Source organism: Parasteatoda tepidariorum, chromosome 9, assembly GCF_982258835.1.
Source record: "Parasteatoda tepidariorum strain Cologne lab strain chromosome 9, Ptep-v5.0, whole genome shotgun sequence".
NCBI lineage: Eukaryota > Metazoa > Arthropoda > Arachnida > Araneae > Theridiidae > Parasteatoda > Parasteatoda tepidariorum.
Window position 1 is genome coordinate 30,203,778 of NC_141763.1, and position 15,053 is coordinate 30,218,830.

General features: G+C 25.9%; 1 protein-coding gene across 3 annotated transcripts; it reads left to right on the forward strand.

The window, feature by feature from the left end:
• Window positions 1–274: 274 nt before the first annotated feature.
• Window positions 275–14,829, forward strand: LOC107447156 (sugar transporter SWEET1). Of its 3 annotated transcripts, none has more exons than XM_016062000.4 (8): window positions 275–438; window positions 1,679–1,741; window positions 2,993–3,088; window positions 6,948–7,025; window positions 8,263–8,386; window positions 9,766–9,924; window positions 10,538–10,657; window positions 13,012–14,829. In XM_016062000.4, the coding sequence occupies exons 3-8, from the start codon at window positions 3,021–3,023 to the stop codon at window positions 13,111–13,113; spliced, it is 651 nt and encodes a 216-aa protein (XP_015917486.1). In that variant the 5' UTR covers window positions 275–438; window positions 1,679–1,741; window positions 2,993–3,020; the 3' UTR covers window positions 13,114–14,829. The 3 variants fall into 3 exon arrangements, with proteins under 3 accessions (XP_015917486.1, XP_015917487.1, XP_015917488.1); XM_016062001.3 differs by having other exon boundaries at window positions 285–438; window positions 1,679–1,760; window positions 13,012–14,632; XM_016062002.4 differs by lacking the exon at window positions 1,679–1,741 and having other exon boundaries at window positions 299–438; window positions 13,012–13,250.
• The last annotated feature ends 224 nt before the right edge of the window (window positions 14,830–15,053 follow it).

Here is a 15,053-nt window from a genome sequence, read left to right on the forward strand (position 1 = left end):
AATATTGATTGAGACCAAAAAACCTTTTTATTAAAATAATAATAACATTTTTTCAAAAACCTATTGCAAAATGGCATTACTCTTAGAAATAATTCGTAATTAACAACTAGATAAATTGAGTTCAAAATTAATATACAGTTTGCGTTTGTAAATTGCATATGAAATAACAATGTTCGCCTTCAACCTAGTGAACGAATTGAAAGAAGCGAAAAAGTGCAATAGGATCAATTCCCTCGAAAATTCCAAAACACCAAATATTTATTTTCTTTTTTTTGTTCAACGTCGTCGTGACATCTTTTGAAGTCCTGTTTTCAAGTTGATTCTAATGCCTGATTATTTGGTAGCGGTGGAAAATTCTTTACTCATGATTCTTTAATTTGATTTTGTGCAGAAGAAATATCAAGATTGCCGGTTCCTTTGTCAATCAGAATATAATATGTAAGTATCAAGTTTATTTACCTTTTAATCCAATTTGTAATTCTTGGTAGCTAATCATTTAAAAATAAATTTTTGTTTTAAATTAAATTCGTTAGAAAATTTAAAAACGAGTATTTTATCTGTAATTTTTTTGAATTGTTGTGAAAACAAATAAATTTCTTAAGAAAATCTTCCTTGAAAACATTTTGAATTAACTGTAAAAATATTTGAAAAATCTAGAGACATAATCCACAATTTTTAATAATTATAATTCACTATTGGACTTGAACCCAAAATAAAACACTATTCTTATAAGTTTATTTTATATTTATTAAACTAAAAGATTCGTTCGCTCTTCCAGTAACTTAAAAAATTTATGTCACTTTTGTTACAAAAAAGTTAAGGAAATTGCTTTTTTTTTTCTGTCACTATTTTATGTAAGTAAAATATTCTGATGGTTACTTGCAGAATATTTTACTGACAGTAAAACTAAGACCAAAAATACAATTTTTGGTCTTAGTTTTACTACCATTTTCTAAAGTTTTTGTCAGTGCTTGTGGACCCTGATTAATGTGCATAATAAATGGAATAAAATAAACTAAATTATGTGTATTTAAGAAAATTATCACTTTTTTTCATTGACTTTGCACGAAATTTTAAGTACTGTTTGAGAAAAAAAGATCCACGTTCTCTATCAAACTCTTCATAACAAAGTCTTGTCAATTGATATTTTTTAGATTAATAAAAACATTTATAATTCCGCTTTTAACAATTTTAACTAACCCTCTGGAACAAGATGTGCCCTATTTTTTAATTCAGTTCTGGACTGGGTTACACGAGTATGTGACTTGTTGGATAACTTTTTGTTATGAGAGTATTCACTGTTGTAAATTTTTAACTTAGCTTTTATTGTACATAAAATTCCTAATTGCATATTTTTATCGTTTATCGATATAGCACATAATCAATTTAATTAATTTTAAAGCATGGATATGTTATAAATTTTTAATTTTTTTGATCAAGTTGCATTAATGTTAAAATCTTCTTCTCAATTTATACAATATTTCTTGCAAATATTTTATTACACATAAATAAGTAACTGAATCTTTAAATTTTCTCAATAAATTTTTATAACCCTGTTTACATTCCTTGTTATAATCCTATCATATTATTTCTATATGTGTACTAATCATCCTAAATTGTATGTCTTTTTAATACTTTACATAAATCATTTAAAGAAAAAGAATATTATCTCTTTTAGATAATACTTGACATTCATTATTAATACTGAGGTACTTCACTTGCACTTCAAGTAGTTTATCAGGTATTGGTATTATATTCAGGTCTGTTTATATATTTTTCGAATTTGTCTATTTTTCAGTTTTCATTCTGAATAAAACTTCTTAAAACTAATAATTAATAATTTGTTTAATATTTTTGTAACATTGATAACTTAGCTAATTAACTAATTAAAAATGGTACAGGTATTAAAAATGAGTTAATTTATTCTGTGCTTATTTTTTATGGATGATAATTTTTTAATTAAAAAAAATCTCAATAAACAATGAAGAATATTTATTAGTAATAAAATTAGAAAACTAATAGATATGAAGCCAAATAGAACTCTCAAATAAAACTTGTTTGTTTATAATTTTAAAAATGTTAGGTAATTTTTCTGCATTCTCCAACTTTATTTTTGCAAATTAATCTACTTGAATCATTTGAACACGTCATCCAACCATGACCAAGCACTATTTTTAAGACTTTATCTCTTAATGGTTATGACAGTAATGCAACATAATTTTGATCTTAATTAAAGGAAGTTTCAGCCATGACAAATTTAACATGCACTTTGCTGCATCAGCATTTTGTCAGCTGTCAAGTGTTGTGTATGCATTTTGTCAGCTGTCAGGATCAATGTATGATTACTTTTATGTTTTTCAAAATTCAATTTTTTGATTTGTAATATGCTAGAAACAGTTTTTATAAATATTTTTACCGAGTGCTATTTTAATTAATCAAATGCTTGATTTTATAAATTTTTTTTTGTTAAGTCTAAGATAGTGTAACTATTTCTTTCCGGGTAATGTATTTGAGCTGAAAATATTGACAACAAAACCGCTGACTTGTAATTTTGTACTTATAGCACAAAAAACCTAACATTATTTGATAGTTTTTAGAAACTTCATCTTACATTGTTTTTTAAATACATTTTTAAAATCAAATATTATGAATGATTTTTAAAAATTAAAAAAAAAATTATTAAAAAGTAATTATTAAAAAAATAAATACTATGTTAGTGATAAATAAATAAAATGGATGAACTTGTGCTACAGTTATGCATTACGAATTTCAATTGAATACATGTTCTATTAACATTTAAAAGTTTAGATAACAAAGAATTTCCCATGTATGATTTAATTAATGGGAATAAATTTGAATCACAGAATCTGACATTTGTTTTTTATTTTATTTCTTTATTCATTGCTAGGTTCTTAATGCTACAATAAGTTTTATTTATTTCATAATAAAAATAAACTAAAAATTGCCTACTAAAGTATGTCTGTGATTTCAGAGAAGACTTTTCATGCAATTCAAAAATTATGGATTTGAAAATAGTTGTTGGGAATATAGCTACGTTTTTTACTATAGGTGTTTTTCTAGCTGGCATGTAAGTATAAGCTAATAATTTTTTCCCTCTCTTTCACTACAAATACATCATTTAATACATATGCTATTTTAATTAATAACTGAGTTCCCATGTTGCCAGGAATGCTTAAAATTGTTATAGAATTTTGCCAAAAGCAAATGTAAGCAAACATTGCAATTTCGTAATTTATGTTAACTGTGTGCCAGTGAAGTTGTAATTAAATAAGTCTATTGTATATTCCGTTTATTTTTTGTGAAAATTTGATCGCAACATGGTTACCTTTCCTTAGATTTATTCAAATTAAAATATTTACTTGTTCAATAAACTTTTTTAATAATATTTATTTCAAATCTTTTTTTAAATACAACCAAATTTGCAATTCAATGGTCTGTTTATAATTTATTTTGAAAATTTACCTTTTATGTAAATTAATTTTGCTCTAAATAATCTTAATTGCGAGTAAGGTACGGGAAAGCTCTGTTTCCCGATTCTTGTGCAAATTATTGTTTCTAATTATGATTTATTATGTCCATTCATAGTTTTAAAATAGACGCGTTGAATATTCAGGTAGTGAAATATTGTAACTAACAAAATGTAGTAATTGAAAAACAAAATTATAAAAAAATTAGTTCTGTTGATTGTCTCACTATTATATCATATTTTGTTATAAGACATAAGAACTTAAAAGTACGAAGGTGTGTTGTAAAATGTACGAGGACTATGATACAATAAAAAAAGTATGAATCAAATATTAATTAGAGAATTAACACCTATTTAACTTCGAGTAAAAAAAAAGCTTGTGGGCTGATCTACAGCCCACTAAAAACCATTAAAGAATTGAAATTTAATGTGCTGAAAGAGCCATTTTCAATTATGAACTTAATGTAAGTTTTAAGTTGTAGTAATTAAGTGCTTTGTTTGCATTTTTTTTTTACTTAAATTAATGATTATTTATCAATTTTGTAGAAAAATCTATTTATCTCTCATGATCTTCATTTCATAAGCTTATGCTTGACTTGATATCAAAAGTAATAAAGAATTGAATAAATAAAACAAAACTGAACAAATAAGTGAGAGAGAGAGATTAGATTCCCACAGAAATAAATATAACACTCATATTTAAAATTTTAAAAAATATATGAGACTCAAGTGATATGAGCTGTTATGTGATTTAAGGTCATCATTATATATTGTTAGCAAGTAAAATTACTTTATCATTTCTTATTGAGTCCCACGTTCTTTTTTTCTTGTGCTCTCAATTATTTTTCAAATCCAGATAATTGTTGTGATTAAAATATTAACAGAATGATCTTTTTTTTCCCCTCTTTTTAAAAATATCAGCATAAAAAAAGGATGTGAGGCAAACAAAGAGGAAAAATTTAGTGAGAAAGTCATTAAGTCTTTTTCAGTTAGAGGTCTACATTCACCTTAATATGTATTTTTTACTTTTAATAAATTTAAAGAATAATTTATTAAATTTAATTCATTATTAGACTATGACCATGATATAATGTATTTTAAATCAGACTAGATTCAATTTTAACGCTGTATTACTATTATAAAAATGACTTTATAAGATATGTTTTAGTAATCTTTCGTCAAACATTAGAAAACTTAAAAAAAGATCATTGCTCAAGTATTAAGTAGCTTTTTCATCATTTTTGTTGGTCAATGAAACGCAAAGAGAGAGAGAACTCATTAGTTAGAGCATTATAGTAGTTATAATCTCAATATTGTACAGTGCGCAAAAAAGGGACTACCCTAAATAACTTTTGATCTAATGAGTGGATCTTCATGTTCTAGGACTCAATCTTAATTTTTAATGGTTTAAGGAAATGACCTCAAATATGCTAAATAATTAATGCAGACAATATTTCAAATTATGAAATCAAACACAAAATTGTATTTTCTCTTAATGAACATACCTTTTTTTCGACAGATTCGAATTTCTGACCCTTAAAAATTCAGGGGGGAGACAGAATCTGGGAAATGGGGTCACAACAGTTTGATCGGGAGAGCGGACCAAAGTTTACTCTTCTCAATGTTAATTTTATTTTTTTCGTATTTCACCTTATCTTGAGAAGTTTTTAAGTAAACTGAAAATTTTTTGCCCAGAATTATAAAATCCATTAATTTAAAAATGATTCCCTCCAAAAATAACTTTTATTGTATATTAATATTTTTTATTATTTTATTTAATAATAGTAAAAAAAAAATTTTATTGTCATTTACATCATTTTAAAAAACATAATTTTACATGGTAAAAAACAAAATTCAAGCAAAATTGGTTGAATAGTTCTTGAGAAATTGAATTTTTAATAAGTAAAATTTTTAAATTTTGATATACTTACTCACTGTAGGGTGACCTGGGGTAATTCTTGATCAAAAAATGCAAACATCTATTTTGTGAAAAAACTATTCACGATAGAATTTTAATATTTACTGGTAGTTTGAGGCTATATGAGATGAGTCCTATGCTACCTTCTTTTGTTTGAAAATCTAATTACAATTTAAAAGATTTTAAATCTTTAGTGATCAGGAATTACCCCTTCTCTTGATCATTTCTGGGGTAATTCCTGATCACTTCTGGGGCAATTACAGATCACCAATTTTTATAGTAAAGGGACCGTTTAAAAATAATTAAACAATGGTAATTAATAAATAAGACATCAAGATCAAACAAATAAACCAAAAAGATATGTTTAAGCAGCCAATAAAACGATTTATTTAAGAGCAAGAATAAAGATTAACGCTTTAAATTTTCCAAAAATCTTTGCAACGTGCCATACATTTTAGGCAAGCAGTCAACTCATGCTCATGTTCTGCTGGAATATAAGAAAGAGTTTCCACATGGGTTTCTTTTGCTGGAATTTTTATCTCCATTAAATGAGAGTGTAGTTTAGTAAGGTATGTCATCAGCCCTCACACTGAAATTTTCATTTTCAATCATTAAAAGAAATTCACTAATTTTGCTTTCTATAAGCTTAGTATCATTTTCAGATTCATAATTTCTCACCATACTTATATTAGGCTAATTTATAAACATAAAAATTATTCTAACAATGTACACACATAAAATTAAGATGGAAGAAAGGTAAGACAAACCAGAAATGGTGCAAATCAGAACACATTTGTCTTGCTTACAGTTGAAAACAAATTTTGCGATTGCAGCTAAAATATATTTTATAGTTGTTCCACTTAATAAATTTGAACTGTCATTTAAGAAAAGACAATTAGCTATTTTAATACTATTTATAAAAAGAAATGACAATGATCAGGAATTACCCCAGTGATCAATAATTACCCCATCTGTAGGGGGCAACATTTGATATAGTTTCCTGTAATCAATTATAATGTTTACAATAGATGTGAAGCAATTAAACAAAAGCTTACACTATTTTCATATCAAAGAAAAAGAAAGTAACTCAAAATATTTATTAATTAGAGAAGGAGGGGGATCTTTGCAGAAATGTGCACATTTTGAAACCCATCTTTGAAATGCAAAATACAGAGAGCAGTTTAAAAGATACTCATTTTGTTACATTAAACAAAAAAATATTATTAAGTAAATGTAGTTATACTTTAGTAAAGTGTACAAGCATTCTTGTCCATGTCTCAAATTTCAAGAAAGAAATTTTTTTTAAAATAAAACTTAGGTGATCATTATTTACCCCAGAAACAGAGTGATCGTGAATTACCCCGGGTCACCCTACTTAACTTTTTAAAATTAGTAAGTTTTAGCCTTATATCTCACTTCAATTTTAGTTTTTAACTGTTGCTGTTATTCATTCTAAATTATGCTTCTGGTTTCATTTTATGATTAAACCATTTTTTTTTTCTTTACTAGCATGTGTAACATAAAATTTCTATATTTTTGCAGTGAAATTTGCCGTAAAATATGGTTAAAGAAGTCAACAAATGATATATCGGCTTTGCCTTTTCTTTGTGGTTTAGTGAGGTAAAAAAAATTGTTTTTTTACTATTTCTATTGTCATATTAAATTTATGCATATTAAATTTATCATACTTTATTCAAAATGTCATATTAAATTTATGAGTATACTTTCTCAAAATTGGGATGGGGAAAAAAAAAATTTTTTTGCTCTTTTGTGAAATTATAATTTAAATATTTTACGTTGATAGAATTAAATGAATATGTATTATTGAAACTTTGGAAGAGATCTACAAATTCCAGTTACCATTGCACAAATTTGCAGGTTCTATCAATTCAAATGTCTTAATTGCTTGCTCTAAGTTCCATCTTTCAATAAAATGATTTTAATTTATCAGCCTCTGATCTTAGAAAAAAGCTTAAAACCTTGCATATGATCATTATATTTCTTTTTCGATATTTGTTGAATTCAAAATAATACTTGTTTTTATGTAATTTCATAAATGCAAAAAGCTGTTAATAATAATAGCCGTAAATAACTTTTTAATTTTATAAAGTGCTGGCTTCTGGAAATGCGTAACTTTTGTAGACTCCTAGGTAATTTACAATATCCAAAAAAAAAAAAAAGGATGTTTTTTTAGAAACATGAAATTGCATTAATGATAATAATTTTTTTATTTTATAATTTTATTTTGTAGACTTTTGTATTGATCTAAATATATAACATTTAAAAAAATCCTCACAAGGTCAAAAAGAAAAGAAAAAAAATACTAGAGAATTTAATTTTAGTAAATTAAAAAAAAAATGTCCTCAAATAGTGCGTTTTTTAGCTAACCTGGTAAATAATTTAAAAGTTCATATTAATGATAAGTAGCCATGAGGCTCAAAGTAAATAAGTATAGCATCTTTTTATTAAGTACAAAGTAAATAAGTATAGCATTAAAATTTAATAAATATATATAAAATTTGTTGATAAAAATGAGTTTAATTACCTGTGTTCAATCTTCATTTTCAAATGAACTTTTTTTTTTTTTAAATTTGCAGCTACAAGTCAGTGGACTAATTTACTGATATAATCTGCATTAAAAAATTATGGCTCCTTTTTTTAGGAGAAAATTTAGAAAATAAAGTTCATAAAATATGCACATAAATTTTAATGCTTCATATGAAACTTAAATATTGAAATTTATAAAGTTTAAGTACTTTATATAAAATAAAATAAATTTTATACTTATAAAATTAAGTAAGAAGTTTATAAAATTTACATTGTTTCCAAATTTAAACCCTGACTTACATTTTTCTAGCTGTTCGTTTTGGTTGAGGTATGGACTCTTACGAGGAGACTCTGCTCTCATACTTGTAAATTTTGTTGGAGGCTGCCTGCAAATTTTATACATTGTGTGGTATGCCAAATTCACTCTTAGTAAAGTAAGTTTTTTTGCTTTCTCTTTTTTTTTAATAAACTAATTGCAATTATTTTTATTCTTTAAAAATACATTATACAGAGGTATTTTCAATACTTAAGTATGATAATAGTAGTACTTCAGTTTCATCACTCTAAATTGTACAATGGCTATTGGGGATGGTCTGGAAAATATCTCTTCAGATGATCTGAAGACATTTTGTCACAATTTTGATACTATGAAGAGGGGGTGGCTTGTCCACTTTGGTACGCCTATGCACAAGGTATTTTCAAGCAAAATTTTTCTAGTCATTTACAAATAATATACAGGGTGGTTACAAAACATGAAAATTTATTCATCAGGAAAAATCTGGGCAAGGTCATGGAATTTTAGCCAATATAATCAGGGGAAATCACTGACTACCTGATTCCTATCTCATTCTATGTTGAGTTTATTCATGTTATAGTTAGCAGAGAAAAATAGAGTTTAATTATCAACTTTAGTAACATGTAAAAGTGTTTTGTAATGTACTTATGAATAGTGTGCAATGAAAAGAAAAAGCAGAACACCCTGTATGACTTTTGATGGAGTGATCATTCATCACTTGGTCTAAATCTTAATGGCTTAAAGGGGTGATCTCAAATATGCTAATTAAGAAGTGAAAATAATATTTTCAGTTACAAAATCAGACTCAAAAATGTACTTTATAAATAAACATACCTTCTTTTTTTTTGTCAAATTTGAATTCCTTATCATCCAAACTTGGAAGGGGAGACACAATCTGAAAAATATGGACACAATAATTTATTAAAGCCAGTCCCAAGTTCGGACCCTTTAATGTTAATTTTTATGGAGTTCACTGCATCTCAAGAGCATTTTAAGCAAATTTTAAAAAAAATTTCCCACAATTATAAAAATTCATAATGGAACTCACCCTTCAATTTCTCCAAAAAGTGTAATTCACACCCATGACTTTTTTCCATTTATTAGTAAGGGGGCAAAATTTTATTAAATTCTTTTTATTGATATGCTTTTAAACTTTGATAAAATAGAAAGTTCTAAATATTTAGACTAGAAAACATAGAGCGCTTAATTTTGTTTTTAAATTTATGCCCAACAAAAATTTTAATTTACTGTGATAGTGATTTTATTGAAGGATGGTTTCAGTATGTTTTGATATTGTAATAATTCCGTTCCTGCAGATTTAATTTTAAATCCAATGATTTTATTAGTTGTGGCCATTGTAATTAAAAATAATGATTATTTTGGAAAATGACAGCAAAATACAAGCTTTTACTTAGAAATAAACCGAATTGTTTCATTCCTCTGTATTATATTCTTGGATTAAGTTTCTTTCCCTTTTTATTTTATTGAAACATAAAGCAAATAAATGTTTTCTTTCAGGCCAGGTTTACAAAACAATTGCTTGCAACCTTATTTGTCATAGGAATTCTATATTCCTATACTACTTATTTTGCCTCTCCTGAAGAAGCGGAATATTTTGCTGGAATAGCTGCATGTGGTGCTGGAGTGGTTTTTATGGCCTCCCCATTAGCAGCTGTGGTATTTTATTTTTTTTACTTTTACCTATAATAAGAGAACATATATTTTTTACCTATACCCTTGGTAGCAGAAATCTTCCAGCATGGCAGTGAGTCCTGCCGATTATTACAACATCTGCAAATTATTTTTTATTTGAATTTTTTTTTAAACGAAGAAATTGTATAAAAATTGCTGAGGTCAATGTTTAAAACATCTCTTAGCTTCTTTCTAATAAAAATTAAAAAGCAGAATAGAGAAAACCCAGCAAAGAGTAAAAAGTAAAGAATTTCTTTTTTCTGTTTGATTACAGGTTTCACTTATTTTGTTTTTTCATTACCATTGAATAAAATTCAACTTAAATTTGATTAACATATAGTTTTTAAGTATAATTTTTAAGGACCTTATGTTTGCGAATTTTGTTAGATTAAGCTAAATTTTTTACAAACTTTTTGTCTGACTGTGTTGAAGTTGGAGACAATTTGGATTTAGCAAGATAGTGCTGCTCATTCATTCAATAAATTCTGCTACCAAACCTATACCTATATTTTTATATATTATTATTTTTACCTCTACTTTACCTATAATAAGATAAATGTTTTTCATGTCTAAGCTAAAATTTGACTAAATTATTTAGGCTCATGTTTTAAGGACTAAGAATGTTGATACTCTACCCTTCATGATGATAATGTGTACATTTATTATGGCTACATTGTGGTTTTTGTATGGAGTTCTAGTTGAAGATAAATTTGTACAGGTATTTAACAGTTCTGCTATTGTTCAGTAAACAAATGCCTAATTAAACAAATTTTTAATTTAAATTGCTTAAACTATTATTAATTGTAATCATAAGTTTAAATAGGGAAAAAATCTTTTATTGTTGTGTCTTTGATTTTTTTATCCTTGTTCTTTGCTTTTATATTTTCTTATTTCTTATTATTTGAAATGATTAATATTTAGTTTTACTTCTATAATCAATTTTTATGTGTAGACTATTGAGATTGATCTTTATCTTGATAATAAGTGCTATAATTTAACGTTAAAAAATATTATTCAATTCATTTTTTAATACTATGTTGTTCAAGTGACACTTATACAATGAATTTCATCAAAAAAAATTAAAGATGGAGATGATTTACATGTTAGCAAAAGAAACTAGATGCTTGTAAATGACTTAAATAAAATAATATGTTATCAAGAATTTACTTTTACTATAAAATTTATCTTAGTAACATGTAATTATATAATTTTTGCTTTTGGTGTTTTATTTTTAATGGCTAGAAAAAAGAATTATATAAAATACTAGTTTTTATAATTGGTGTTTTATGTAATCAAACAAGAGTCTTTTTGCTCGTAAAAAAGTTGAATTTAGTTTATTATCATTCATATTATTCTGAATTCAATTAATTGATTTGAGGAGCATTTAAAAATATTTTAGAAACCATACATACCTTTACCTAAAATATTACTAAATAGGACTGAGTGACACATTTCAAAATATCAATGTTATGCAATCATCGCCAATCCGATGTTTGGAATGTCAATTTTTCGAAGCGTTGTGAATTGTGATTGACCGAGATGTGTACAGTGTTTTTTGATGCATTGTTAACATTGATGTCTACATGTGCAATGATGAGCATTGTTCCTGATAATACATTGATGTTTACAAGTGCATTCATAGAACACTTCTCCCGATCTGACATCAATGTTCACATGCTCACGTGAAGAGTATTTTCCTCCCATCGTAAGTCAGCAATGGTCGTTATCTTTTCGTGTGCTTCTTCCGTTGTGACACATCATTTTGCTGGCTTGATTAATCTTGATGAGAATCGAAGTGTTGTTAAATATCTTAGTTATGGAAACATGTTTTTTTATTATTGAATTATTAATTAATATTGAGATCACCTCTTTAGTTATTCAGAAATATTAGAAAATAATACAATCTTTATTAATTAAAAAATGTCAGTTTTTAATATTTTAGTTTCATTCAAGGATTCATTTTACTTTTTAACTCATTCCTCTTTTTTCAATAAATATTGATAGTAATGAACTAAAATTAAGTTGTTATTGACTCGAAAGTTATGCATTATCATCATCTGTTCCTAAGTTTTCATTCTGTCTCAATCTAACAGCAATTTTTTTAATGAAGATTTTTATGAATGCTGTGTGTTTTAATTTTGACTTTATATTTGTAATTACTAATTTAATGATGTAGGCTACTACATGTTATTTTTTGCTGCATGCCCCTCCTTTCCTCGTACACAAGTTGTTCTGTTTTCTTTTTTCCCCTTCTTTTTCTATGTGTTAGGTCGCTGATGTGGGCTATTGATTTTTTCCTTAAAGAAATGCAATTTATTGTTGATAACTCTACAAATTTATTGCATTTTTAGTAAGGTAACTAAACTGAAGATTGAGTTATACAGGAAGAATATAATTCTCTTAATCAATCAGTCAAGAAGTGCAAGAATTAAAAATTATGCAATACTAAATGTTAAACAGTAATGTAATGAACCATCGTGATGTATTGAAAAATCACAGTGTTAGAGAGGCGATGCCAAAATCTTAACATCACCCAGTCCTATTATAAATACTAAAATTTATTTACGTAAATTATGTGTATAATCCAAATATATTACTACAGCACTTACCAGTTTGTATCATTGGTTAATGTAATCAGCCATTTATTGTGATAAAATGTCCAATTACAAAATCATTATGTATAATAAAGTTAAAATCTCATCAGTTATCAGACTTATGATCGCTGAATTCCGAAATCAAAACTATTTAATTAATATTGAAATTCACTGTAAGTGAGGTAGAGTCTCTGAGTTGAGGGAGAGTAAAGCCCATTGTTTTATATTTATTTTCTAAGAAACGTTTATTCAGAGATGTCAAATAATGTTCTTCTTCACTTTAGTGAATAATTAATTTTCATCATTCTTGTAAAGAAATGAAATTTAAAATTTGTTAGAATGTGGAGGAATTGAGAATTTTTTTTAATCCTAACTGCTTTCTTGTTATAAATTTTGGAAAGCTTTGAGTCTAATTCAAGACACCCTGCATAGTGTATAATTCACATTCATTTTTATTGAAAGCATAATTTTTTTTCAGGTTCCAAATTTTCTTGGTGCAGTGCTGGCTTTAGCTCAATTAAGTCTTTTTGCCATGTATCCAAACAAAAAAATGTATTTAGAATTAGGGAATGTTGCATGACATAAAAAGAAGTGAACTTTGTTATTGTTGTAAATGCACAATTGTTTATATAGGGTGATTTTACTAACATGGACCATATGTCTTATTCAGGAGGATAAGGCTAGAATTTCAGACAATTTTTTTTTAACTAGCTTTGTGTTTGTTGTTGGTGTGCCATGAAATAATTAAAGTATTAGTGACAATAATTAGAGTACTTAAATATCATTAAAAACAACATTTGAAATTACAAATGGCAAATATTTTATTAAATCCTATTCTTTTTTCAGTGTAACTATGCTACACCTTAATCAGTAGAATAAAAAGTACGGCAGTTTAAATGTGACAGTGGTTATGTCAGACTACAGAGATAAATGAACTGTTAAAGGTTTTAGCAGGATATTTATCTCTAGTATGACCAACTTATGTTAAATTAAATCATTTCGGTTTGATCATCCCTGCCTTTTATCCTACTGATGAAAATGTGCCATTGTGACACCAATAAGTTAATGAAAAAATTACCATTTGAAATTTTGAATGTTGTTTATAATGAAATTTAATGCTATCACAATTACTTACTCTAGTAATTTTCTAAGTATAGTATTTATTACTAAATTACATGTTTAAATATTTCAACTTTTTAAATTTGAAATATGTCACAAAGTTTGCTTACTGTTAATGGGTTTTTTTTTTTTTAGTAAAGTGTTATTTTAGTATGTATGACTTTTATATTTTATGTAATATAAATCTGTTGTATTCAAACGAAAAATTAAATTTTCTTTGAAAGCATGATAATAGAAATTTTAATAATATCATTATTTGCTTGTATATGAAGGTTGTAGAAACAATGTTAAGGAGATACAATAGTATTATTCTTAGTTTATCATGAAAGCACAAACAGCACTGATTGAAACAGTTCATCATTAAGGAGTATTTTTTAATTGTGATATGAGGTATGTAGTCATTATTTTTGCTTCTTAAGTTTATTTGTATCAAGTAGCTAATTACAATTATAATCAGCATGAAGCATTAATTTCAAACATAATTTAATCTCACGAAGCATTAATTTCAAACAAGGTTTACAAGGCCTTAAAAAAGTGCTTAAGTTTTATTCAAATTTTCAAGGGCTCCTAAATTTTTTTCTAAATAATTTTTAGTCCTTGAAAAAGGAACATATTTGACACCAAAACAAAAATTCTATGTTCATAAATTTTTTAAATTATCCACAATTCATGTATTCACTGCTTTCAGTTCTGACATCAAATGTTAACTTTACACTTGTTACTGATATAGCATAAATGTGCTTATCATTATTTGGCAATTCCTAAAGTATCTAACAACTGTAATTTTTTCATTGATGAAATATGAGGAAAATAGAACTGAAAACGAAAATATATACCTTAAAAAAAAACTGAGTTGAATCTTTTTGTTTATAAAATATCTTTAAAATTTTTAGACATGATGCTTAGCTTGTGACTTTAGATTTACTCAAATTATCTTCAAGTGGTTTCTAATAGGGTCTGCAAAATGTGAAAAAAAGAAAGACTTTTATTTATTTAAATATTTTTTGTGTTTTTTATGTTCTTTAATTGTTTTCGTCTTCTTTAAATATTTCTTCAATTTTGAAAAGAATTTTTTTCTTCTTTTCTTCAATTTAAAAGGTTGTTGAAATTGCTAATTTTTTCTTTAAAAGTTTTAAAGATTTTGAATTTTGTTTTAAATAAAGAGTAAAAACCCTGATACATTTTTTTTTTTAATAATGACATTCAGATCAAGAGTTAATTCCTTGATACAAAAGAACAGCACACTAATTTTTTTTTCTTTCTGAAATATATACATGTGATTTATTTATTGTTAGTGTTATTTTTTTGTTTTAACATATTTATTTGTTAATCTGTTATATTTTTCTTGCTGCAATTATTGTAATACAAAATAACTTATAATATTACATCAATACTGTTTTT